This window comes from Procambarus clarkii, chromosome 16 (assembly GCF_040958095.1).
Source record: "Procambarus clarkii isolate CNS0578487 chromosome 16, FALCON_Pclarkii_2.0, whole genome shotgun sequence".
NCBI classification, from domain to species: domain Eukaryota; kingdom Metazoa; phylum Arthropoda; class Malacostraca; order Decapoda; family Cambaridae; genus Procambarus; species Procambarus clarkii.
Window position 1 is genome coordinate 33,943,388 of NC_091165.1, and position 24,622 is coordinate 33,968,009.

Consider the following 24,622-nt stretch of genomic DNA (forward strand, 5'->3'; position numbering starts at 1 on the left):
CTGGTGGTTAATTTCGACTCAAAGAATGGTGTTCCCTTTGGTTCACTGACCTGTGGAGCTGAACACTTCTGGAAGTTAGGTTTCTAGTTTCTCAGGGTTTGGTTATCTATGTGGTTTGTGTCCAGCATTTTAGCAGATGGGTTATCTCGCTTCCATCAATTTCTACAGAGTGGACCGTCAGCGACACATCTTCACGATGGATCTGCGAGACGTTGTCACCCCGAGGTATCCCTCTTCGCATTGGCACAGAACCAGCATCTTCCCTCCTATGCAGCTCCATTCCCCAATCGTGAGGATCTTGTGGTGGATGCCTTTCAACTGGATTGGTCAAGGTGGAGGCACATTTACCTTTATTGCCTCGTTCAGTTGGTGCATCAGGTTGTCCATTCTGGAGTTGTATTCGAGAAGGGTGATCCTGTTGGCTCCTTGACCAACCCAGCCTTGGTTTCCAGCGCTTCTAGCTTGGTGTTCAAACCCAGTCATTTTTCTGTAGCTCTGCCTCTTTCAGCAGATTAGTTCAGAGATTTCTTTTGCTGGTTCAACATTCTCCTTTGCTCTACACACCTGGAACTTTTTTACATTATCACCATTTGAATGGCAAGCAGGTGGTTGGTTTGTTGGCATCCCACCTGTGTGTCTCCCCTTGCTGTAGAAGCACAAGATTGCCCAACACACATTTAACCACCAGTCTTGTCTTTTCTTGGTTTTCATCAAGGCTGTCCTGTCCTTTATGTCTTCGTTATTTGTAGATTGGCATCTCGTGCCTAATAATGTTGTCTCTTGTCACCCAGCGTTGGTGAAGCCGCATTTGCTTGTATTCGGGAAAAAGACTTCCTTGGAGCCACTTTACAAGTTGACTCGTGCATTTCTTCACCTCCAATCGACTCTTGCCCCTCCTGAACCATCCTGGTTTCAGGAACTGGTGCTGGTCTTCCATTCATTGCCTCATGTGTTTCTCCTTAGGCTCGAAATGTCTTTCTCAAAGCTGTGTAATGGTTGGCTCTTTCCTCTGGCTGTAGGATAGGGGAGCTTCAAGCTCTTCTCCAGTGGCAGGGGTGTTATGATTTTGGCTCTGATAGGCAGTTTGCTCATTTGAAGCTGCTGTCTTTTCTGGTAAAAAGAGTAGAAGGCTAGCATTAGAAGAGGTCTGCTGGTGATTAATGTTTAGCTGGTCCAGCCAAGGGTATATCACTTGTGTTATGTGGCAACTTTGTTGGATGTCTTATTTGTTGACCCCATTCCTTGGCTCATATTTCCTAGGTCGTCCACAGTGTCATCAAATGTAGCCAGCCTGCAGTCTACCCTCGGGCTCACGTTGTTCGCAAGTAAACTGTGTCGACTGCAGGCTTCTCCCAATATATCCTGAGGTGATATTCATGCTCTGGGGTTTTGGTGGCATGGTTTTGGGTTAATGTTCCAGATCCCAAACGGTCGTGTGTTGCCTCCGGGCATGTGTCCCAGGCCTGGATTCCCTTATTTGTCCTTTGTCCTAGTGAGTGTCACCTCACCTCATCCCTGTTAAGCTCTGTTGTTCTGTATGGTTAGCTAGCTTCAGGGAGCCAGCATCGAATGTAATGAAATACCTCTTTCTGGATGAGCACCAGTGACTGATGCTCTTCCTCCCTGCTAGGTTAGTCACTGTCAGTGTGCTGTTCATGAGATGCAGAACTGGCAAGGAAGATGGCTGCCTGGCCACTTGGTAGTGGCATTTGGTACTGGGATTTTCACAATTGTTAATACTTCCCTTGTTCCAAGTAAATCGTTTGCAGATGGTTAGCATTTTTGAGGATTTAGTAGTTGTCACCCGTCCAGTTGTCTGTAAAGCTTCACTGACTTTCTGGAGGCTTTACCTGTATGGTGTCACTTGCTCTCTACACCTCTGAGCAGGGAAGGCCAGGTTTTGGCTCTGGTCCTCAGTAGGACAAACTAAACTCCTCGATCTGATGTTTTCATTACATTCAATATTTTGATTTGTTTACCTCAGCATCCACTAAAGCCTTCAAATCTTGGTAAGCTGAATTGAGACGCTTTTGGCAATCTGGAATAACAGTTTGCGTTTCTTGAAGCAAAAGGTCTTGCTTCTTTATGTAGTAGACATCCTGACCTGGAACAAGATACCATTATTAAAGTTACCTTTTCAATACATGTACAGATTGATTGATTGATAAAGATTAAACCACCCAAGAGGTGGCACGGGCATGAATAGCCTGTAAGATAATGTAATAATAGCCTGTAAGTACAATATACAAACACTGCTTCATGTAAATAATACATGTTTTTTTTAAGTCTTTGCAATTTCTTTTTCAAATAGTTTTTTCCCTGTATTCTTGGATTTAGTTCGCTAAGTTACCCAACTTGTTAACTATATCCTACTTTTCCAGACATCTTAATTTTAACTGAATAGTTCAGGCAAAAAATATTTTATTCAAATACCTCAGCTACTGCAAATATAACCTTACATATTGAAATGTTCAGAAATTTCTTAAAGATTTACCATTATTGTCACTATTTCATGACAGCCATGATTTTTAACAATGCAACATTTTTCCCTTTAAATTGAGTTATGTAAGAACATTTTTCTATGATATTCCTTAACCCTTACACTGCTCAGGGGTCCTAGGGACATTTACACCCCTGTGCGCAAGAAAAAAAAAATTCAAAAAATTTTTTTCGTCTTCTAAACATGTTAATTTGTGTCCCCTGAGCACGGAAAAATAAAAAAAAAAAATCGTAGGTGACACATCTTGGGCGCAATTGACCGAGGAAGTCTGGCAAAAAGTGGGCGTTGACAGAGCGGTTGACAGAGCGGTCGTCAGACCCGGTCAGCGTCACCCGCGTTGACAGATGGGAGTTGCCACAAAGATATTATTACCTAATTGTTTCAATGTCTCCGATTGATTTTTTCTTAGTTTTTTTGCAGTAATATTATTCAATAGTGTGTATTGTAATATATTTATATAATAAAAGTGGTTAATAATCGCTATACTCAAAAGTATGATGTGCATATTAGTGATTCAATTATTATGTTTATAAAACTATAAACAAATAGTTTTGCTGCTATTACACACTATACACAGGTTATATATAAGTATTGGCATGTTTTGGTCACCATAACGAACCACTAAGTTGGTATTGAGAGTCGAAAAGCAACGAGGAGTTACCGCCACACACCAGCCAGCCACTCGCTGCCACTCCCTCAACACACGCACTAAACTTTCTCCCCCAACAATACCAGTTGTGGTGTTATTACACTATATACAGACGTTATATATAAGTATGTGTATATTTTGTTCACCACAACTGTACAGCTAAGCTGATATAGTTAGTTCAGGCACTAAGAGTCGTCGCTATACACAGATGGCGGCTGGCGGCTCCCTCACTCTTTCAAGGTCACACGCACTAAACTTTCTCCCCCAACAATACCTTTTGCAGTGTTATTACCCTATATACACATATATATAAATATCTACACGTTTTATGCACCGTAACTGTACACCTAAGCTTGTAGTGCGCCCAAAGAGCATAGTGGCCACCCTCTAAACAGCTAGACAAATCGTGCAGACGACGTCACCTCCGTCACCCATATGGCTCCTCCCAGCATAATCCTTTTGCTGTTATTACATTAATACACACATTATATATAAGTATCTACTTTTGTGTTCACCATAGAGAACCACTGACCTGGTATGGTGAATGCAAACAATAACAGGTGGCCACACAGTAAACGATGCTGTCTCCCTCCGTCTCTCAGCATCACTCCTCCCACAGCGCTAATTATTACAACAATCCTGCTATTATCACAACCCTGGTTATTTATATCACAGTCATTGGTCATCTGTAATATTGTCATCGCTAAATAATAACAATTATATATTTATTTTGACATTTTTCGGCGATGCTGTGGTCACAAGCTGAACATCAATGCTGTTCGCTCATGCTGCGTGCGCCGGCCTTGGTTGCTCCAACAGTACTGTGCCTCTCACACCTGAGAATATTGCCCACGATTTTTTTTTAAAATGGCATCTGTTTACAAGAGCCCTGAGGAAGCTACTGTGAACCCCGTGTAGCCGCGGGCCATTTGAATCAGGCCTGGCACCCTATGGCGTATATATACGCCATGCGCACCATGGGACATGTTACTCAGGGCGTATATATACGCCATGCACAGTTTATGGGTTAAGGGGGCATATTTCATTTTTTTAAAAGTTGTTTAATGTCAGCCAAATTTTTTTTTTACTAGTTGTATATAAGAAGGGCTGCAACTGTTCTATGTTTCAGTATCACATCCTATATGGAAAGGTAGATATTTTTTTGTTTTCCAACGAATTTTACACATTTTCAATAATTAACTACAACCACAAGTTTCAAATGACATCATTTGTACGACACTCATATCATATTAGCATATAATAAAGGATTTTTATAAAAAGGATTATCCAAAATATGTTTAGTTTTACTAATACAAGTAGACAAAGTTCCCCCAAAAATACATGCCAATATTTCATGTTTGCAAATATTTATAAAATCAATAAATGACCTTGGGAATACAGTGTTTTATAAATGTTGTAGATATGTCATCTCTACATGTAAGGTGTAAATTTCATGTAAACTGAAAAAAAAAGAAAGACGAGATGCAATTTTATGTTACATGAAAATAAATAAGACCAAACACACTACCACCTGTGGATGAAGTTGACTTCAACCAATTTCCTCCAAAATTTGCATCTTTACAGAGGACCACATTAAGAACATTGTGCGAGGAGCCTATGCTACACTTTCTAACTTCAGAATAGCTTTTATATACATGGATGGAGAAATACGAAGAAATTGTTCACGACTTTTGTTAGACCAAAGCTAGAATATGCAGCGGTTGCGTGGTGCCACTGAGTAGCTCCCAGAACTGAAGGACAGGAGCTACGAGGAGATGTTAGAGGCATTAAATATGCAAAAACTAGAAGATAGAAGAAAAGGTGGCGATGTAATAACTACGTACAAAATAGGAACAGGAATCGATAAAACTGACGGAGGAATTCCAGAGACCTGGAATGTCAAGAACAAGAGGTCATAAATTTAAACTAATAAAACAAAGCTGCCGGAGAAATATAAGAAAATTCACTTTTGTTAACAGTGGAAGACAGTTGAAACAAGTTAGGTGGGGTGGTAGTGGAGTCCAAAACTGTCAGTAATTTTAAAGCTTTATATGACAAGGGTGTTGGAAAGACCAGACACCACAAGCGTAGCTCTCATCCTGTAACTACTTAGGTAATTACCAGTTCTGTGGACTTCATTCCCTTGACATAGGCTAGGAGTACCTCTCAATTTTTTCCTCTCGCTAACTTTCTTCGCCGCAAATCCTTCAAAATCTGCCTCATCTTCCTTGGGAAACAGACTTGACATAGGCCAAAGTTTTTTCTAACTATTTCTTGGAGGCGTTTGCTTTATCTCGTCCCATGCACTAGCAAGTCCAGATAGCAGACTTTAATATGAACACCTGATAAGTGTTCCTGGCCAATTATCAAGAAGTCTGGCAAACATCCTCTTAGTGGTGTGTAAGGTTCTTAATTAACCCTTGAACCATAGGTTGGATCAGTGAAGTTGTATTGGGTGGTAAGAACGTTCTAATGATATTGCCCATTCACTAGCTCATCACCTTGTGGATGCATAGCACTTATCTAGCAGCAGCACAACTTTGCGGTTTTGCAGGAGGCCAACACTTTTCAGGTGCACTTTTCAGCACGTAGGTGGGACACCATCAACGAAGCCACCTGCTCACCATATAAGTGGCGATAGACCCGCGTCAGAAAGACCAGCCGTGAAAACGTGAGAAGATTGAACCAGCCCGATCTGCTGAAATACGTGAAGCCGCAGGAAGACCCCTGGGTTCAGACACCGAGCAAGCAGCACCTGAAACCAAGGCTGGGTCTGCCACCAGGGGGTCAGAAAGACTACTCTCCCTTGCTAAAGTCTCCAAGCAAGCTAGAACCTGAAGCAACAGCAGAACCAGGGGAAGAAGAGGAACAGGGAACCCCACCTCGCCTAGTCCTGCCTGAAGGCATCAACCCTGACAGCCTCTCGGTCGGGAAAGGGCGCCACATATACCGGCAAATGCCTCGACCACGCCAACGCGAAGAGGTTCACCTCCGGGAGCCCGTACGTCCGGCAGAGCCAACCGGATCGTTGATCTGCGAGCGACCCGAATACTCTGAAGCGACAGCCAGAGCCACGAACTCCCACACCATGCTGTGAGGACCACCACCGTTCCTGGCCAGCCTGATGAGCATTAGTCACAAAGCCCAAGCCAAGAGACGACGCGTCCGTGAAGACATCGAGCAAGGGCTTTATGTCCAAACCCCAAAAATCCTGAAGAGGAAGCCGACAACGCAACAACCGACGCAAGGCCACTGGAAGCGAACCCAGCGATCGTGTGAGAGGCGGATGGGACGTCCCCGAAGGAACCAGAACAGCAGACGAAGCCAAACCCAACCCAGCGGGGAGACCATCATGGCAAAGTCCAAGCTCCCGCACAAACCCTCGAGCAACTGCCACTTGACCCGGGAGCCCCCAAGAAGGAGGGACAGCAGCCAAAGCAGAGCCTCTGGAGGGAGAGACAAGGAAGCAGTCCGAGAGTCCCACACACAAGACCCAGCCAAAACTGAACCCGAGAAGAAACCAGATGGGACATCCTTCAGTTCACTAGGAACCCGAACCCAGCGAGCTGGAAAAGAATCAAATCCGTGGCGAGCAGACAGAAAACCGACCGGGAGCCCACACCAGCCAGTCACTGAGGTAGGCCAGAACTCGAACCCCTAAAAGATGCAGACGGGCCACCACGACCTGGGTAAGGCGTGTGAAAATGCGAGGTGCCAGAATCAAGTCGAATGGAAGGCAACGTAAATGGTAACCCTGACGCCCCACAACAAAACCGACCCAGTCCCTGAACCCCGGATGAATCGGGATGTGCCAATACACGTCCCAGAGGTTCAGGGACACCATCCAAGTGCCTGTCTCCAAAAGGAGATGGACCTGGGACAGTAGTCATCCGAAAGGGGCAGTAAAGCCACGGGTTCAGACAGGACAAGTCCAGAATGAACCTAAGGTCCGCGTAGTCCCATTTCAGAACTGGAAACAGGCAGGAAACCCACCGGAGGGACGCCATCGTTTCGACCACGCCCAAGCGAACCCACTCCGAGATAACCCGACAGAGCGCAGGAGAAGAGGTCTGCCCCGCCAACCCAGAACCCCCCTAATGGAGGAGGGGCCATCCAATGCCACTGCAGGCCACATGAAATGACTCATGAAGCCCACAAATCATGGGGACCAGGCATGAGCAAACAACGCGAGCCACGCCCCCCCCCCCATCGTCCCGTCAATTGGACGAACCGCGAAAGGGCCAAAGCCCTTTACGTGAACCCAACCTCCATACAGAGCAATCACCATGCCAACCAGACGAAGATGATTCCGAAGCCTGCGCAGGCTCCGAAACTGGCACCACTGGCCTACCATGATAGGAGGAACCCCAAGCCCTGGCACAACTTTTCCAGGAAGACCCCCTCATGGGCCCCATGGAGAACCAACAAGTCCAACATAGGCCGACAACTGGAAGAAACCACCTGCAGATGCTGCACCACAACAGACTCTGCAAACAGCAAGGGACAAAAAGGTGAAGACAACCTAGGAGCCAGAGCCCAAGTGGATTACACAGAGGAAGCAAGCACCTCCTGCTGACACACGTGACAGGAAGCAAAAAACAGCGACACTGCATCCAGCAGGATTGGTGCAAACAGCTTAAAAAGGGTAGACGACCCACACACTGCCGAAAGCAACACACCTGACTTATGATCAGCCCCAATCGTCTCCACGTCCTCCTCAAGCCAGTCCGAGGACAGCTCGAGAAGGGAAAAGAACCGCAAGACCAAAGCAAACAGGCCACGGGCGTGCAAGTCCTCAGTGATCAGCGCAGTCGAAAGGGAAGACCTACACGTGAAGCTACACAAGGCCGACATCCCGAGGAAGGGCAGGGGCGAACAAGCATGCACTGAGGTGCGCAAAGTCGCCCCCAAAAAAACCTTGACCACCAGGGAGCAGGTCAGTCGAGCGGACAGCACGCTGGACTTGTGATCCTGTGGTCCCGGGTTCAATCCCGGGCACCAGCGAAAAACAATGGGCAGAGTTTTTCACCCTATGCCCCTGTTACCTAGCAGTAAAATAGGTACCTGGGTGTTAGTCAGCTGTCACGGGCTGCTTCATGGGGGTGGAGGCCTGGTCGAGGACCGGGCCGTGGAGACACTAAAGCCCCGAAATCATCTCGAGATAACCTCAAGAGATAACCATATGAGCCTCGCGCCACTTAAGCACAAGGAACCAACAGAACGAATGCCACGTCTCCAATGAGAGAAAGGAACAGTCCGCTAGCCAGGACGATTCTGGAACCTCATAATAAACCCAGTAAGGAAAAGAAGATCCAAACGCAAAAGAGGACATATCCATTATGGAGGCGTAACCTGGGTCGCACAGGAGGTAAGCCGCAATAGACTTCCACACTACATAAGGTGGGATGCGGGAGGACAAAAACCTCCAGAAGAACTGTGTGGACGACCCGAGTACGAGCAGCGGTGGTGTTACCAGGCGGGGTTTTGCTGCCTCAGCAACACGCCGCAGCAGGTGGCAGCATGTCTCATAGTATGTAGACAACAACGACAGTGGCCCCTCAACATCAAGTGTTCGTGGTAGGCCTACAGTACGTAAATCCGCCTCAGCGCCTAGCATACCCTCACGCAGCTCCAGCAGCAGCAGCAGACGACGTAGCCGTGGTCTTGGTGCTCGTGGTGGTGGTGGTGGCCGTGGTGTTGGCACCAACACGAAACCCCCTGGTGTACTTGTGTGGGAGGATTGCGCCACATTTGTCCCTCAAATACCAATGTTTGATGACAGCGATGTTGGTGTTACACCATTATTCCCATATACCGGTGATGATATGGCAGACATGGAATATTTCCAGGCATATTTTGACAATGTATTCATGACGCATCTTGTGACTGAGAAACAGGTTCGCTCACAGCCTCAGACGCCGGCATTTTACCTGCCTCACACAATGGAAGGACACGACAATCGACGAAATGTACATGTTTCTGGCACTCTGCATGATGATGAAGCACTCTGAGAAAGCTGTCATCCAGGATTATTGGAGCAAAGACAGCCTTGTTCCATTGCCCGTGTTCAACCGATACATGTCACGTGATAGGTTTCTCTTGATTCTCAGGTGCCTGCATTTCAAGAATAATGCAAATGAGGACAGACAGACTGTGGAAAGTATGGAAGATGTTCAGTGACATGAAAGGGAAGTTCAGGGATTATTTTGTACCTGCACAGAATGTGGTTATTGACGAGTCGCTGGTACTGTTCAAGGGGCGACTGGCATTCAAGCAGTACATCCTATCAAAGCGGCACCATTTTGGACTGAAGTTTTTTGTGCTGTGCGACTGTGAGACTGGTATCGTCTTGGACATATTATATTCTGGTGCAGACGTCGACATACCAGCTCAAGACAAACAGGTTCTCTGGCAGTGTCGTAAAAACCCTGATGGAACCGTTGCTGAACAAGGGGTATATACTGTTCATCGACAACTATTACACCAGCCCCTTGTTGACCAGATACCTCCTTGCCTACAACATCAGCGTATGTGGCACTGTGAAGGTCCACAGGAAGGAAATGCCAGTGTTCGGTATAGGTGTGGGTGAGTGCCAGCTACACAAGTGTGACAATATGCTATCAGTGCGGTGGAAGGACAGACGCGAGGTGAATATGCTGACTACGATTCACACCAGTGCCATGTTGAACAGTGGGAAAGTCCACTTTCAGACATGCAACCCCCATGTATAAGCCAGACTGTGTCAGACTATAACGTGAACATGCGCCTCGTCGATAAATGTGACATGATGCTTGGTGGAGTGGAGTGCGTGAGCAAGTCTGTGAAGTAGACGAAAAAGTTCTTCTTCCACCTCATGGATGTTGCAGTGCTCAACTGCTTCAATATGTACCTAGTAAAATCTGGCAGGAGACCGTCTATACGTACATTCAGTGCTGGTGTTGTGTCACAGCTGCTAGTAAAGTATGGCAAGGAGGGTTCAGTTGTACCACGCGGGGTGCAAGCAACAATGCCACACGCAGCTCCAGACAAATTGAGGGGTAATGAGAACTTCGGAGTACATATGCTTGAGTATATGCCAGGCACAGCATCACGGGAGAAGGGTAAACGTGCGTGTGTAGTATGCAGGAACACTACCCGCAGAGAACAAAAGCGAAGATGCATCAGCACCTGGTACGTGGAGTGCAAGGTGCCACTCTGCGCCCGTTGGCAGTTTTGCAGCGTATCACACACTCACGGAGTACTGAGTGTGTTTATGGTGTGTGTATAGTGTGTGACACTGTACAGTGCGTATATAAAGTGTAAATATAAATATATTAGCATGACATTGGAAATTGTGCAGGATAAGTGAACTTGTTTGTGATGCACATAACAGTGTCTACGGACAGTACGGATGTTCTACTGCAATAATATAGTGTGTGTGTTCATTATACATTGGATTGGCATGTAAAAACAAATAAATTGTATTTGGAACTGTGCGCAAAAAATGAACGAAAATATATTCGCGGCAACTTGCACCCCGCTCTGAGCGCCCTACTGGCCCCAGGAGCAGATGTCATGGGCGAACGAGGAATGACGAGGTCACGCCCCAACTTACGGACCCCATAGCAGCTAAAGTAAGCACAATTATTATTTTTTTTTTTTTTTTACATACCCATACTGAGGGAAGGGTTTTTGACACTTTAAAAAAACAAAAGAATTTATTTCCTGCACACTGGGAGTTGCACACTGGGGAGGGGGGTGTCATATTTGGAAGCCAAGCCGTTAAGGGGTTAACCAGAATAGGGGGTTTGTTTTGGGACGCTTAGCTTTCTGGGTGCCTGACCCGGTCAATAGCAGACATAGAATGCTTCCAACCATATGAGTTTCTATAGGTCATTTCTCCTCGTGCCTCTGAGGGAGCCAGGTTCTGGCTCTTGGTCGCAAGTAGGCCAAAAGCTCCATTCACATTGACTGATGCTAAAGTCCAATATATCCATATCAGCCTGGATAACTCCGGGTAGCCGAAGGGGCTCCGCCCCAGAAAAAGCCAGTTTTACGATCATATACTGAACAAATGCTGTAGGTTATAAGTCATGTACAATCAGGCTTTCTTTCCCCCCCCCCCCCATGTAAAAACATTGTAGTCAGTCATGGAGCTACATGAATCAAATTTCAACAGCAGCTGCACTTTTTGCTCTAACTAATAAATACTTACAAAGTTAACAATATAACAAAGCTTTCAAGGTATTGGACATAAACCTACTGAAAACAAAATTATAAAAGCAAGTGGCATACATCCCCTATGCAATGATCTACGAACCTTCATCTTGCATCTTTTTTATTTTCTCCTGGATCTGCTCTGCCTCCTTCTCATAACTGATTTTTTCCTTGCAGCATCGTTTTAGTATACCACTCTTGATACGCAGCTGCTTGATGCGGGGATCAGCCATTATAATCTTCCTCGAGTGTTAAATATGCTTGATAACCTGAGAAATTTATTTTGCTTATCAGTAATATTTTGAAACCTTTAGCGCTCTATATGGCATGCATTATGTACAGAGTGATTGTATTAATTGCCTTCCACTTGCCACAAGTAAATCTATAAAAATGAAGGAATATAAAAAGCAGTTTGGAAAAGGAGAACATTTAGGGTGGACAGAGCAGCAGAAGAGATTAAAATTAATGAGAAAATAGTAGGTTAGGAGAAGGCCTCACAAAAGGAAAATATCAGTGATTTTAAGATGATAGGCAAATGAGAATGATAAGAATCACCTCCTAAGTGTAACATTTAGCACTTTCGCACTCATCGAATGCACCCGCGGTCCACAATTTTTCGCTTGTGTCCGAGTCGTGGATGCAAGCGGCATCCATCATTTTTAAATATTTGTTAAAAATTTAAATTTTATCTGATCAATCTGGGAGTGGTTTTAAAACGAGCGCCTTTAGATTGTGCACAAATTGATACCAAAATGAAGGATGCAACACAAAAATTGATGTCAGAACACTGGAAAGATTATAAAGATTTTTTGGTCCAAATTTTACAATATTTGTTAAAATTCTATTTATTGTGCTATTATTATGGGACTAGATTTAAAATGTGCGCCTTTAGTTTGTGAACAATTTGATACCAAAATGAAAGATGTAACACAAAAATTGATGTCAGAACACTAGAAAGATATAATTGTGATAAGCATCCAAAATTTAAAATTTGTTAAAATTCCACTTATTGCTCTATTATTATGGGACTAGTTTTAAAATATGAGCCTTTACACTGCGAACAATTTGATACCAAAATGAGAGAAGCGACACAAAAATTGATGTTATCAAACTGAACAAGTATACAGCAATTGGTGTGCGGTGTGCCAATTGGTGTTCGTTCACGGGTGACTTTAGGCTTTGCAGCGGGGAGGCATGCCGGGCTTTTGGACATTATATGCATACACACCTGTAGGCAATTCTATTGCGAACACAATGATACCAAAACGAACGACGTAGCATGAGAATTAAGGTGAAAAAAACTGAAACGCGTATACATATTTCGGTATCGCAGCACGCTCGAACGCACCACCGGGAGCATGACATCAAAGTCTGCGGTGCGCACGCTCCGGGCACAATAGTGTTAATGGAGTGAAACAAATGACAAATGTTTCCTGGCATTCCTATGCTTAGGAATGACAGGAAATTGAAAAATTATGAAGGGCAAAAAACAATAGTCATTAAGAAGAGACCTTTCAAAGGAAGAGAAATAATAAAACTAAACCTTGCTGAAGCAAAATATCTAGATGTGGGCAGGAATGAGGAAGAAATAAAATTTTCTACAAGATAAGGATCAGGAAGCCTGTAAAATGGGACATAAAAACAAAACAGCAATATCATTAGCGTAAGGGGAAGGACAAACCGAGTGGAAACACGTGATGGAAATTTCCAACACTTAATTACTAATCCCTAATACAATAGGATGTATTTCCTGTACTAGGCATCATAATCATTTAATACTTAATTACTAACATTTAGTACTCAGTACTTAGTACTTTAGTACTAAGCCATTCTTGTACTAACCATTATATTTTAATACTACTACCCAGTAGTGTAATAACATTAATTTTTACTGCATTGTAATTATATCAAAAGTTTCCCAGTATTCATAGCCGTGTTGCGTCAGCTCACATGACTGAGGAAAATCATTCACATTCGTGAGAATTGTGATAAATTCTCCTTTATTTCAGCATTCTTTTATAAGATTTATTAGCTGATAATATATTCACATTGATCAAGTAACATAGCATTATTTGCCGAGATCATTTTATACAGTACAGTACTGTTATCACACGGCATTCATGGAGGAATAAATTTCCCCTTTAGCTTTTTCGTCTATGTGAACTTCATTTCATATTAATTGTTGCATAGCGAGAATTTAATATTAGCTTTCTTATGATAAACCTTATCTTTATTATCTTGCATCATTGAGCAAATTATAGTAGAATATCTCCGTTCCCATGCTACTGCGCATGGGCGAGCAGAGGAGGAAGAGGAGAAGCAGCCATTATTCTCAGAGAGTGTGTCTGGAAGCTCGCTAGAATTACCGACTCGTTATTGCTTCATCCTTGCTACTGCAGACGTTAGAGTGACGGATCAGCTTCTTCATTTCTCAGACACCAGTATTGGCAAAATCTAAGTTCCTATACAGGTATACTTTTGTTTGTGATCACAATATAATATTAGATAGGACATTTGTCTTCATACTGCATGCCCACTAAAAACCAAGCGAGTTTTATTTCAGGGCGCTCTCATTTCATTTAGAAATATATGTAATACAGTATTATATCTCTTTAAATAGTATTTACATACTGCCCGTATTTCAGCCTGTGTCTTATTGGCAAGAAAGGGGGATAAACCTCTGCCTCGGTCACGTGTTCCCAAGATATCTTGACTCGACAAGTTCAGTGACGAGTATTGCCCGACGCATGATACTATTTCATCATACAGATGTTATTTCATTCTTGTAGTTTCATAGAACATTTCCTTGATTTATTGAATGATTTCCTATGATAAGATTTAATCTATATACCTGCATTTCTTATTTCATCATATATTAAATTTATTATACACTACATACGTTATATAAATTAACCTTATAGAATAACCCCCCAAAATGTGTTATGGGAAGCGGCTTGAGAATTTATAGAATCTACAGTTCATTTATTCTACATTAATAGGATTGATGTATTTATTAGAATTTAATTGCATTTAATCAGAGATCCATAAGCCATTGGTTCTCATCTAGAGTAGAATCTGGTGCTTCGAGCTTATATAATATTAGAATTATATATTTTATTAGCATATAATCTAGAGCCAGATTTCTCCACAACATGGTCCTAAAATCATATTTACCAACCCACCCTTCTGTTTATATAGTACCTATTGTGGTGATCGTCAACAGTCAGAATTCATATGTTTTTAACTTTTAGATAGTAGTACACTAACTAGTAAGTCATTCTTTTAAATAAAATGAAGCTAAAACACAAAAATATTCCTAGGCTTAGTATAGCACACACATGTACTATCTTAGGCCTCGGATATTGTATATTAGGCCTAGTGAGGTTAGTATAGGTTAGTTTAATTTGTCTAAGCAACAAGTAAAAATTAGTATTCCCGGTTTGTCCAACTTAATAGTCGATTTCTACTTTCTAATTTTGTTGAACATCGGTATACGATGGGGCCTCTGCTTACAACCAGAGACAGATCGTAAGTCGAAGCGATTTTTCCCTTAAGAAATAAAGGGAATTTAATTAATCTGTTCCCCACCTTCCAAAATATTACAAATACATTTTATACTGAATACAATGTTTTTTTTCTAACTACAATACAGTACCAAAGTTTCTCTTACCTTTATGGAGGGCTCTTGATGGCATATGGAAGATGGTGATGAGGGGGGAGGCGGAGAGTTGTTACTGTTTGGAGGAGGAGTCCCCTTCCATTATCACATCAGGCAGTGATGTTTTCTCTGGGGTTCTCTCTCTCTCCTACGTTTTGCCCGAATACCACTAGGCCCTGGTTGTGGTTCAGTGCTTGTTTGTCTCACTACAAATTTGTCAAGAGATTTGTTTTTTCCCTTCGTTTTAACATTTGTCTGTAATGATGCATCACAGTGTCATTGAATAGGTTAAGGCAACGACCTACTGCAGCTTGATTTGGGCGAGTTGTTTCAGCAAGGGTTTGCAATTTTTCCCATGCTGCACACATTTTCTTAATTGTTGAGGAAGAGACATTCTGTACTCTTGTTTCTGCTCTATGCTCATCCTTACATGGATTTTCATATGTTGAGCCTTACCACTGACTTTCCTGGGACTCATGGCGTGACATAATAATTACTTTAATGTTCAAAATGCAAGAAAATCACCACAAAAGCGGAATTTCTTATAGGCGCGATTGTCACTAAGCGGGCAGCTGTAGTAAACTGAGGCAGGTCGGTCGCGTGACCGGGAACCACGCGCTCGGTCGACCCGAACATGTACCAACAAATATCGGAAGTCAACGACACCATTGGATGTCGAGTCGCATTTTTCGATGAAATTTACATCGTAACTCGAAATTATCGTAAGTAGGGGCAATCGTATGTCGAGGTGCCACTGTATATATACTATGATCCTCATCCTTACAAGTACTGTACTACCAAAACAGGAAGATGGGTTGTATATACTAACAGATTGAGAAAGATAAAAAGTAATGGAGCTAAATGATATAACACATCTTAAGATGCCCGAGATTGTTGCAATAACAGACGAAACTATATAGTTTTAACCCTTAAGCTGCTAAGGGGTCCTGAGGAGATTTACACCCGTGCACAAGAAAAAACAAAATTCTAAAAAATAATTTCATCTTCTAAAAATGTTAATTTGTGTTCCCTGAGCTTCTATCTTGAGGTTATCTTGAGATGATTTCGGGGCTTTAGTGTCCCCGCGGCCCGGTCCTCGACCAGGCCTCCACCCCCAGGAAGCAGCCCGTGACAGCTGACTAACACCCAGGTACCTATTTACTGCTAGGTAACAGGGGCATAGGGTGAAAGAAACTTTGCCCATTTGTTTCTGCCTCGTGCGGGAATCGAACCCGCGCCACAGAATTACGAGTCCTGCGCACTATCCACCAGGCTACGAGGCCCCTTAGGCCCCGAGCATAGGAAAAAATAAAAAAAATTAAAATCGTAGATGACATATTTTGACCGCAATTGGCCAAGGAAATCTGGCAAAATGTGGGTGTTGACAGAGCAGCAGTCAGAGATGGTCAGCGTCACCAGAGCTGTCGGGTGGGAGTTGCCACGAAGATATTATTACCTAATTATTTCAATGTGTGTGATCTGATAGTTTTTTTTTGCAGTAATATTATTCAATAGTGTGTAGTGTGATATATTTATACTGCATAATAAAGTGTGTGAACCATTGCTATAATCAAAATTATAAAATAAAAATAAAATAAAATGTTTATTTAGGTAAGGTACATACATACAATAAATTTTTACAAAGATTGGTTGACTTATAGGTAGAGCTAGTACATACAATGCCTAAAGCCACTATTACGCAAAGCGTTTCGGGCATCATGGTGTACATATTAGTGATTCAATTATGCTCATAAAACAATAAAAAAATGTTATGCTGTTATTACATTATACAAAGGTTATATGTAAGTATCTGCATGTTTTGTTCACCATAACGAACCACTAAGTTGGTATTGTGAGTCAGAAAGCAACGAGGAGTGACCGCCACACACCAGCCAGCCACTCGCCTCCACTTCCTCCCTCACCCACATTCTTGTCCCACCATACTGTTTTGAATTATTCACTATATACAGACGTTATATATAAGTATCTACATATTTTGTTTACCACAACTGTGATAGTTCAGGCACTAAGAGACATCGCTACACACACACAGTCAGCTGGCCGCTGCCTCCCTCACTGGTTCAAGGCCAGACGCACTAAAATTTCTCCCCCAATAATACTACTGTTTGTGGTGTTATTACACTATAATGCAGATTCATAAACCTCATCCCGGAGACATTCATGTTCCTACATGTTAAGCAGGCTACAAGAATGAGAGAAGGGGATGTTCCATCAATGTTGGATGTGATACTCACCCGGAAAGGCGAGAGATTTGACTTCCAATATCTTGGATATATGATGAAGGCACAAAAAAATTATACCGAAACAGATGCAGAACTAGAAAAGAGGATTGTTTCAACACATTGCGAGAGGGCTAGAAAAAATTTAATCAATATTAGAAGAGGCCAAAACCTCCAACATACCAGTAATACAAAAAAGCAAGAAAACTACACTGCAGTGAGTAGAGGCAAAAAGCAACTTGAGAAAGGAACTTTGAAAAAGGGACGGCAGACAAATCTCCATCAAGCATACTTTTGACTATAAGCAAAAGAAGGTAATGGTTCAACTATATAAATCTCTAGTGTGCCCCCATTTGAATTACTGTATCCAAGTACGGAGACCTCATTTTCAGGACACAGCTGCTCTGGAGATGGTGCAACACCGGGCAACAAAAGTCATTCCCGAGCTGAGTCAACTCTTGTATCGGGAACGCTTGATGGCTACAGGGTTAACATTGGACACCAGACATGACATGGCAGATCTCATTGAAACTTAAAATACTGAACAAGTTAGAGGATGTTGATCCAGATATTTTCTTCGGGTCAAATATAACACAAACACGAAGCAACGGTGTCTAGCTCAACAAGCCACAATGTAGGACTGGGAACAGGAAATGCTTTTTACCAATGGAACTGCCTGCCTGGCGAAGCCATAACTACCTTGGTTACCTTGAGAAAAACTGTTAACGGTAAAAACGGTTACCAAAATGTGTCGAGTTTTAAAATCTACATGAAAAAGATAGGTAAATGGGGGGGGGGCCTAGGACAAGCCACCGGCTTCCTGTCCTCATTGAGGCCACTAGGATTAGTGGCCTTCAGGTAAATCGGATAAAAAAATGTAAAACAAAGCCAGGCCTATTCTATAAATTCATTAAATAAGCAATCTTTACAACAATAAAACAACCTGCAACTGTATTGCAAGTATGATGCCATCAATTATGTCAAACTTTAGCAATCACTCCATTTACACTGTGCCGCATTTACTTTACTCTTCCACTGCATGACACGGCTGGAGGCATGGAAGCTAATTATCCACACACGGCATGACACGGCTGGAGCCATGGAGGCTAGTTACCCTGCACACTGCATGACAAGGCTGGAGCCATGGAGGCTAGTTACCCTGCACACTGCATGACAAGGCTGGAGCCATGGAAGCTAGTTACCCTGCACACTGCATGACACGGCTGGAGCCATGGAAGCTAGTTACCCTGCACACTGCATGACACAGCTGGAGCCATGGAAGCTAGTTACCCTGCACACTGCATGACACGGCTGGAGCCATGGAAGCTAGTTACCCTGCACACTGCATGACAGCTGGAGCCATGGAAGCTAGTTACCCTGCACACTGCATGACACGGCTGGAGCCATGGAGGCAAGTTACCCTGCACACTGCATGACACGGCTGGAGCCATGGAGGCTAGTTACCCTGCACACTGCATGACACGGCTGGAGCCATGGAGGCTAGTTACCCTGCACACTGCATGACACGGCTGGAGCCGTTTCAAAGTACCTCGTCAGATTTAAGTCATGCTAGTACTCGAGGCTGACATCTGTTTCCTCAGGCCTCCAATAAATAGATGTCATCTTGGAAAAAAAATCAAGGTGACATAATTGTAGTACTTTTCCCTGTGATCAGGGAACGTACCAGTATTATATGATTAGAAAGAAATTTTTTTTGGAATTTCCTTTTTTCTTGTGCAACGGGTTGTCACCTATAAACAAATGACCAGTGCTGGGTTTAAAGTGAAGTTATGTACACTTGGTAAATTACCACTGGATACATAAGGAATATAGTCAAATAATTTTGACAAGGCATAATTTTTCTAATTGTAAAAACCTTATAATTTTTAGGTTAGCTTAATTTTGCCCCGTACGGTCTGGGTTAGGCCAGCCCCGTACGGTCTGGGTTAGGCCAGCCCCGTACGGTCTGGGTTAGGCCAGCCCCGTACGGTCTGGGTTAGGCCAGCCCCGTACGGTCTGGGTTAGGCCAGCCCCGTACGGTCTGGGTTAGGCCAGCCCCGTACGGTCTGGGTTAGGCCAGCCCCGTACGGTCTGGGTTAGGCCAGCCCCGTACGGTCTGGGTTAGGCCAGCCCCGTACGGTCTGGGTTAGGCCAGCCCCGTACGGTCTGGGTTAGGCCAGCCCCGTACGGTCTGGGTTAGGCCAGCCCCGTACGGTCTGGGTTAGGCCAGCCCCGTACGGTCTGGGTTAGGCCAGCCCCGTACGGTCTGGGTTAGGCCAGCCCCGTACGGTCTGGGTTAGGCCAGCCCCGTACGGTCTGGGTTAGGCCAGCCCCGTACGGTCTGGGTTAGGCCAGCCCCGTACGGTCTGGGTTAGGCCAGCCCCGTACGGTCTGGGTTAGGCCAGCCCCGTACGGTCTGGGTTAGGCCAGCCCCGTACGGTCTGGGTTAGGCCAGCCCCGTACGGTCTGGGTTAGGCCAGCCCCGTACGGTCTGGGTTAGGCCAGCCCCGTACGGTCTGGGTTAGGCCAGCCCCGTACGGTCTGGGTTAGGCCAGCCCCGTACGGTCTGGGTTAGGCCAGCCCCGTACGGTCTGGGTTAGGCCAGCCCCGTACGGTCTGGGTTAGGCCAGCCCCGTACGGTCTGGGTTAGGCCAGCCCCGTACGGTCTGGGTTAGGCCAGCCCCGTACGGTCTGGGTTAGGCCAGCCCCGTACGGTCTGGGTTAGGCCAGCCCCGTACGGTCTGGGTTAGGCCAGCCCCGTACGGTCTGGGTTAGGCCAGCCCCGTACGGTCTGGGTTAGGCCAGCCCCGTACGGTCTGGGTTAGGCCAGCCCCGTACGGTCTGGGTTAGGCCAGCCCCGTACGGTCTGGGTTAGGCCAGCCCCGTACGGTCTGGGTTAGGCCAGCCCCGTACGGTCTGGGTTAGGCCAGCCCCGTACGGTCTGGGTTAGGCCAGCCCCGTACGGTCTGGGTTAGGCCAGCCCCGTACGGTCTGGGTTAGGCCAGCCCCGTACGGTCTGGGTTAGGCCAGCCCCGTACGGTCTGGGTTAGGCCAGCCCCGTACGGTCTGGGTTAGGCCAGCCCCGTACGGTCTGGGTTAGGCCAGCCCCGTACGGTCTGGGTTAGGCCAGCCCCGTACGGTCTGGGTTAGGCCAGCCCCGTACGGTCTGGGTTAGGCCAGCCCCGTACGGTCTGGGTTAGGCCAGCCCCGTACGGTCTGGGTTAGGCCAGCCCCGTACGGTCTGGGTTAGGCCAGCCCCGTACGGTCTGGGTTAGGCCAGCCCCGTACGGACTGGGTTAGGCCAGCCCCGTACGGTCTGGGTTAGGCCAGCCCCGTACGGTCTGGGTTAGGCCAGCCCCGTACGGTCTGGGTTAGGCCAGCCCCGTACGGTCTGGGTTAGGCCAGCCCCGTACGGTCTGGGTTAGGCCAGCCACGTACGGTCTGGGTTAGGCCAGCCACGTACGGTCTGGGTTAGGCCAGCCACGTACGGTCTGGGTTAGGCCAGCCACGTACGGTCTGGGTTAGGCCAGCCACGTACGGTCTGGGTTAGGCCAGCCACGTACGGTCTGGGTTAGGCCAGCCACGTACGGTCTGGGTTAGGCCAGCCACGTACGGTCTGGGTTAGGCCAGCCACGTACGGTCTGGGTTAGGCCAGCCACGTACGGTCTGGGTTAGGCCAGCCACGTACGGTCTGGGTTAGGCCAGCCCCGTACGGTCTGGGTTAGGCCAGCCCCGTACGGTCTGGGTTAGGCCAGCCACGTACGGTCTGGGTTAGGCCAGCCCCGTACGGTCTGGGTTAGGCCAGCCCCGTACGGTCTGGGTTAGGCCAGCCCCGTACGGTCTGGGTTAGGCCAGCCACGTATAGGCTGGGTTAGGTAGAAATAAGTAAGTTTTAAACCCGTTGGCGTAGTCTAGTAAAACGCTTTTTAATTTGGCAATAATCAAACTGCGACTAATGAGAGGTGATGGTGCAGGAGGAGGGGTGGAGGCGGCCAAGATGGTGCAGGAGGAGGGGGTGGAGGCGGCCAAGATGGTGCAGGAGGAGGGGGTGGAGGCGGCCAAGATGGTGCAGGAGGAGGGGGTGGAGGCGGCCAAGATGGTGCAGGAGGGGTGGAGGCGGCCAAGATGGTGCAGGAGGAAGGGGTGGAGGCGGCCAAGATGGTGCAGGAGGAGGGGGTGGAGGCGGCCAAGATGGTGCAGGAGGGGTGGAGGCGGCCAAGATGGTGCAGGAGGAGGGGTGGAGGCGGCCAAGATGGTGCAGGAGGGGTGGAGGCGGCCAAGATGGTGCAGGAGGAGGGGTGGAGGCGGCCAAGATGGTGCAGGAGGGGTGGAGGCGGCCAAGATGGCCAGTATGGATCTCCACCACATACCTCACAAGGCTCGTGTCATCCTTACCCGAGCTTCTCTTCCCTTCTGGAACGACTTTTTAAGATAAACCCCAACACCCTCGAGTGTGGCGCAGGTGACACACTCCAACAGCGGCCAATATGAGCCAACACTCGCCCACCCTCACACACGGACAGATAGACAGACACTGACACACCAATATCGAGGGTGTGGAGGGAGAGGCCGGGAGAGCGTACCTGTGAGGTGCGGGGCGTCCACGGCCAGACTGCTGCTGTCTCACGCCCACTGCACACTTCCTACATACCACGGAGCCCACACACATATATATTTGGACCATTTCCCATACAAAATTTATATGTTTTGTATATATATAATTGCTCAATATTAAAATCACTACATAATGCTATTAACAGTTAAAATCTTATACACGTGCGAATGCCGGCGAACACGATCGAACGCACAAAACACAAAAAATGTGGCCAGTTTGTGGTAAACTATTATAAATCAAATCAAATATTTATTAAAGTAAAAGTGCATCCATACAAGATGTTACAAACATAATGTTGGATTTAAGGATAGAGCTAGTACATACAACACCTAAAGCCACTAATATGCATAGCGTTTCGGGCAAGGTGTGGGATGGGGGGGGGGGGAAAGACACTTAGACTAGTAATTGAGATTCAAGTATAAATTGTGTTGAAAAAAGAATAAAAAAAGGGGGGGGGGAACATGGCAGAAATCACCAATTGTACAAGTTGGTCAACAAACAGCATTGTTTAAAATAGCAAGACATGGGTTGACATTTAGGGGTAAGGAAGGTTACATGGAGTTAATTAAGTAGTACTTAGTTTTTAAATGTTGTCCCCTAATTCCCCTTGCCACTTCGGGGGGTATAGGGTGTTTATGTAGCTTCAGGGCACCAATCCCCTCAGCCCTAAGCATACCTAATTCCCTATCAAGTTCAAGTATGTTTATTGAGATAAGCAAGAAATACATCTCAAAGGGATAGAGTAGCTTAGGCTATTTCTACCCCCCTCTACTTCAAGTCCCTCAAGGGGCGCACAAATTCAATGAGTACAAATAACATTACCAGAATCCCATTTAACATTGCAGGTTAATATAGTAAGTACAGCATATAATTGTTACACTCTTGGGGCAAAATTCCTGTAGCTCCTAAGTATACTGTCTATCATACCATTATCACACATCCAAACAATTTGATGTGGTACACTATTTATTTCCTTATTTCTATAGTTATCAATAAGTTGACACTCTAATACATAATATTCTAAGGTGTGGGCGTGCGGCATACTACATAATTTACACTCCTTATCTTTTTCACTGACATCAACACCGTATTGCCAGATATATTTGTATCCTAATCTTAATCTCATGTAAATTGAATCCTTCCAAGTAGACTTTCCTTTACCATAAGTGAAGGACGAATTTGTATTTATTATTGAATAATTCTTAAGTGTGTTACTACTGTCCACCATTGCCATTCTCTTTATCATTTCTTCACCCTCTTGGATCATCTTGATTCTTGTTTTTATTTGTTTCAAGGTTAACTGACATACAACATCAACAAGAGTATTTCAGTGGCTCTCTTTACTATGTCATCAACTACCTCATTCAACAGTATTCCCACATGTGAAGGGATCCACATGAATCTTACTTTATACCCAGTTTTTTCTAATTTCTTAATATTCTCTCTACACTCTATCATAATATTCTGATATACTGGGCGTCTGCTATTTAAAGACTCTAACGCTCCACTCCTGTCAATAAAGAAGCAAGCATTTTTACCACATTTGACTACTTCCTGTAATCCTGCTAACACTCCTTGGAGTTCAGCCTGCGTTGAAGAGACATTGTCAGTTAAGCGGCGTCCAATAACAGTATCTACAGTGCCGATGTCAGTGTACTCCCTGATCAAGACTCCACATCCTGCCTTCCCATCCCTAGCTACTGACCCATCACAATATACATGTAGAGTGTTTTCTGTAGGCATTTTTCTAATTATACAATCATATGTTGCCCTCAGCTCTCCTATTTCATACATACTTTTTTTCTTATGCAAGGGAGTAATTACTACATCTACATTACAATCCTCCCATGGTGGTGTGAATTTTCTCTTGGGCACAACAATACACTCTGTAATAACATCATACTTTATAACATTAGAACATAAGTTATTCATATATGCTCTTTTCTTCATCATAGATTGTTCATTACTTCCCACCTTTTGAACCGAGAGGATTAATTCATTAGCTCCCCCACCTCTCATTAATCTAATGGCAGAGGCTACATTTATCTCTGCAATTCTATCCCCAATACTCTGCAGATTCAACTCCATCCTCATTATCTCAATCATAGCATTTCTTGGGCATCCTAGGATAATTCTCATGGCTTCATTTTGCACCTTCTCCAATTTGCCCATCCTACCTTTACCAAAACAAGAAATGACAGGTGCAGCATAATCAATAAGAGATCTTACAGTACTCAAGTATATCATTCGTAGCACAGAGACTCCCACTCCCTTTCCACAGCATGCCAAGGCCTTCAGAGGTTGTAATCTCTTCCGACATTGACCCAACAGTCTGTTCATCTCAGCTTCCAAACTCTCATGGGTATATCCAACATATATGCCTAAATATTTATATATATTAACTCTCTCTATATTTTTACCGTTTATTTTCAATATAATGGGCCTCCGACTTCTACATTCAAACTTAGTTTTGTTTTCATTAACCACCAGTCCCATATGGTGACACAGGTTTCCGAAATTGTCCAACACTGTTTGAACCTTTGAAATATCTTTGCCCTGAAACAAAATATCATCGGCATATATGATCGGAGTTACCCCATTTGAGTATCTCTCAGATGCTATCTTATTCATTAGTACATTAAACAGGGTGGGACTCAACACTCCTCTCTGAGGTGTACCGAGTTCAAAAGACCTCACACCTGACATACAACCTTGATACCACACCTGAGCCTTCCTTTCGTAAAGATAATCCCCTATCCAGCGC

The 24,622-nt window shown here is 45.0% G+C and overlaps 1 protein-coding gene across 4 annotated transcripts in view; it reads right to left on the reverse strand.

Moving 5' to 3' along the window:
* Tbca (Tubulin binding cofactor A) overlaps positions 1-21,978 on the reverse strand; it is a 31,456-nt gene extending 9,478 nt beyond the window's left edge. Inside the window, exons 1-3 of one of the 4 annotated variants that reach the window (XM_069325429.1) lie at positions 21,827-21,978; positions 11,449-11,614; positions 1,980-2,104 (exon numbers count right to left, since the gene is read on the reverse strand). In XM_069325429.1, coding sequence (XP_069181530.1) covers positions 1,980-2,104; positions 11,449-11,578 — 255 coding nt within the window. In that variant the 5' untranslated portion in view covers positions 11,579-11,614; positions 21,827-21,978. Of the gene's footprint in view, positions 1-1,979; positions 2,105-11,448; positions 11,615-15,015; positions 15,205-21,613 lie in introns of those variants that run through there. The other 3 variants (XM_069325431.1, XM_069325430.1, XM_069325432.1) reach the window with 3 other exon arrangements.
* Positions 21,979-24,622: the final 2,644 nt, after the last annotated feature.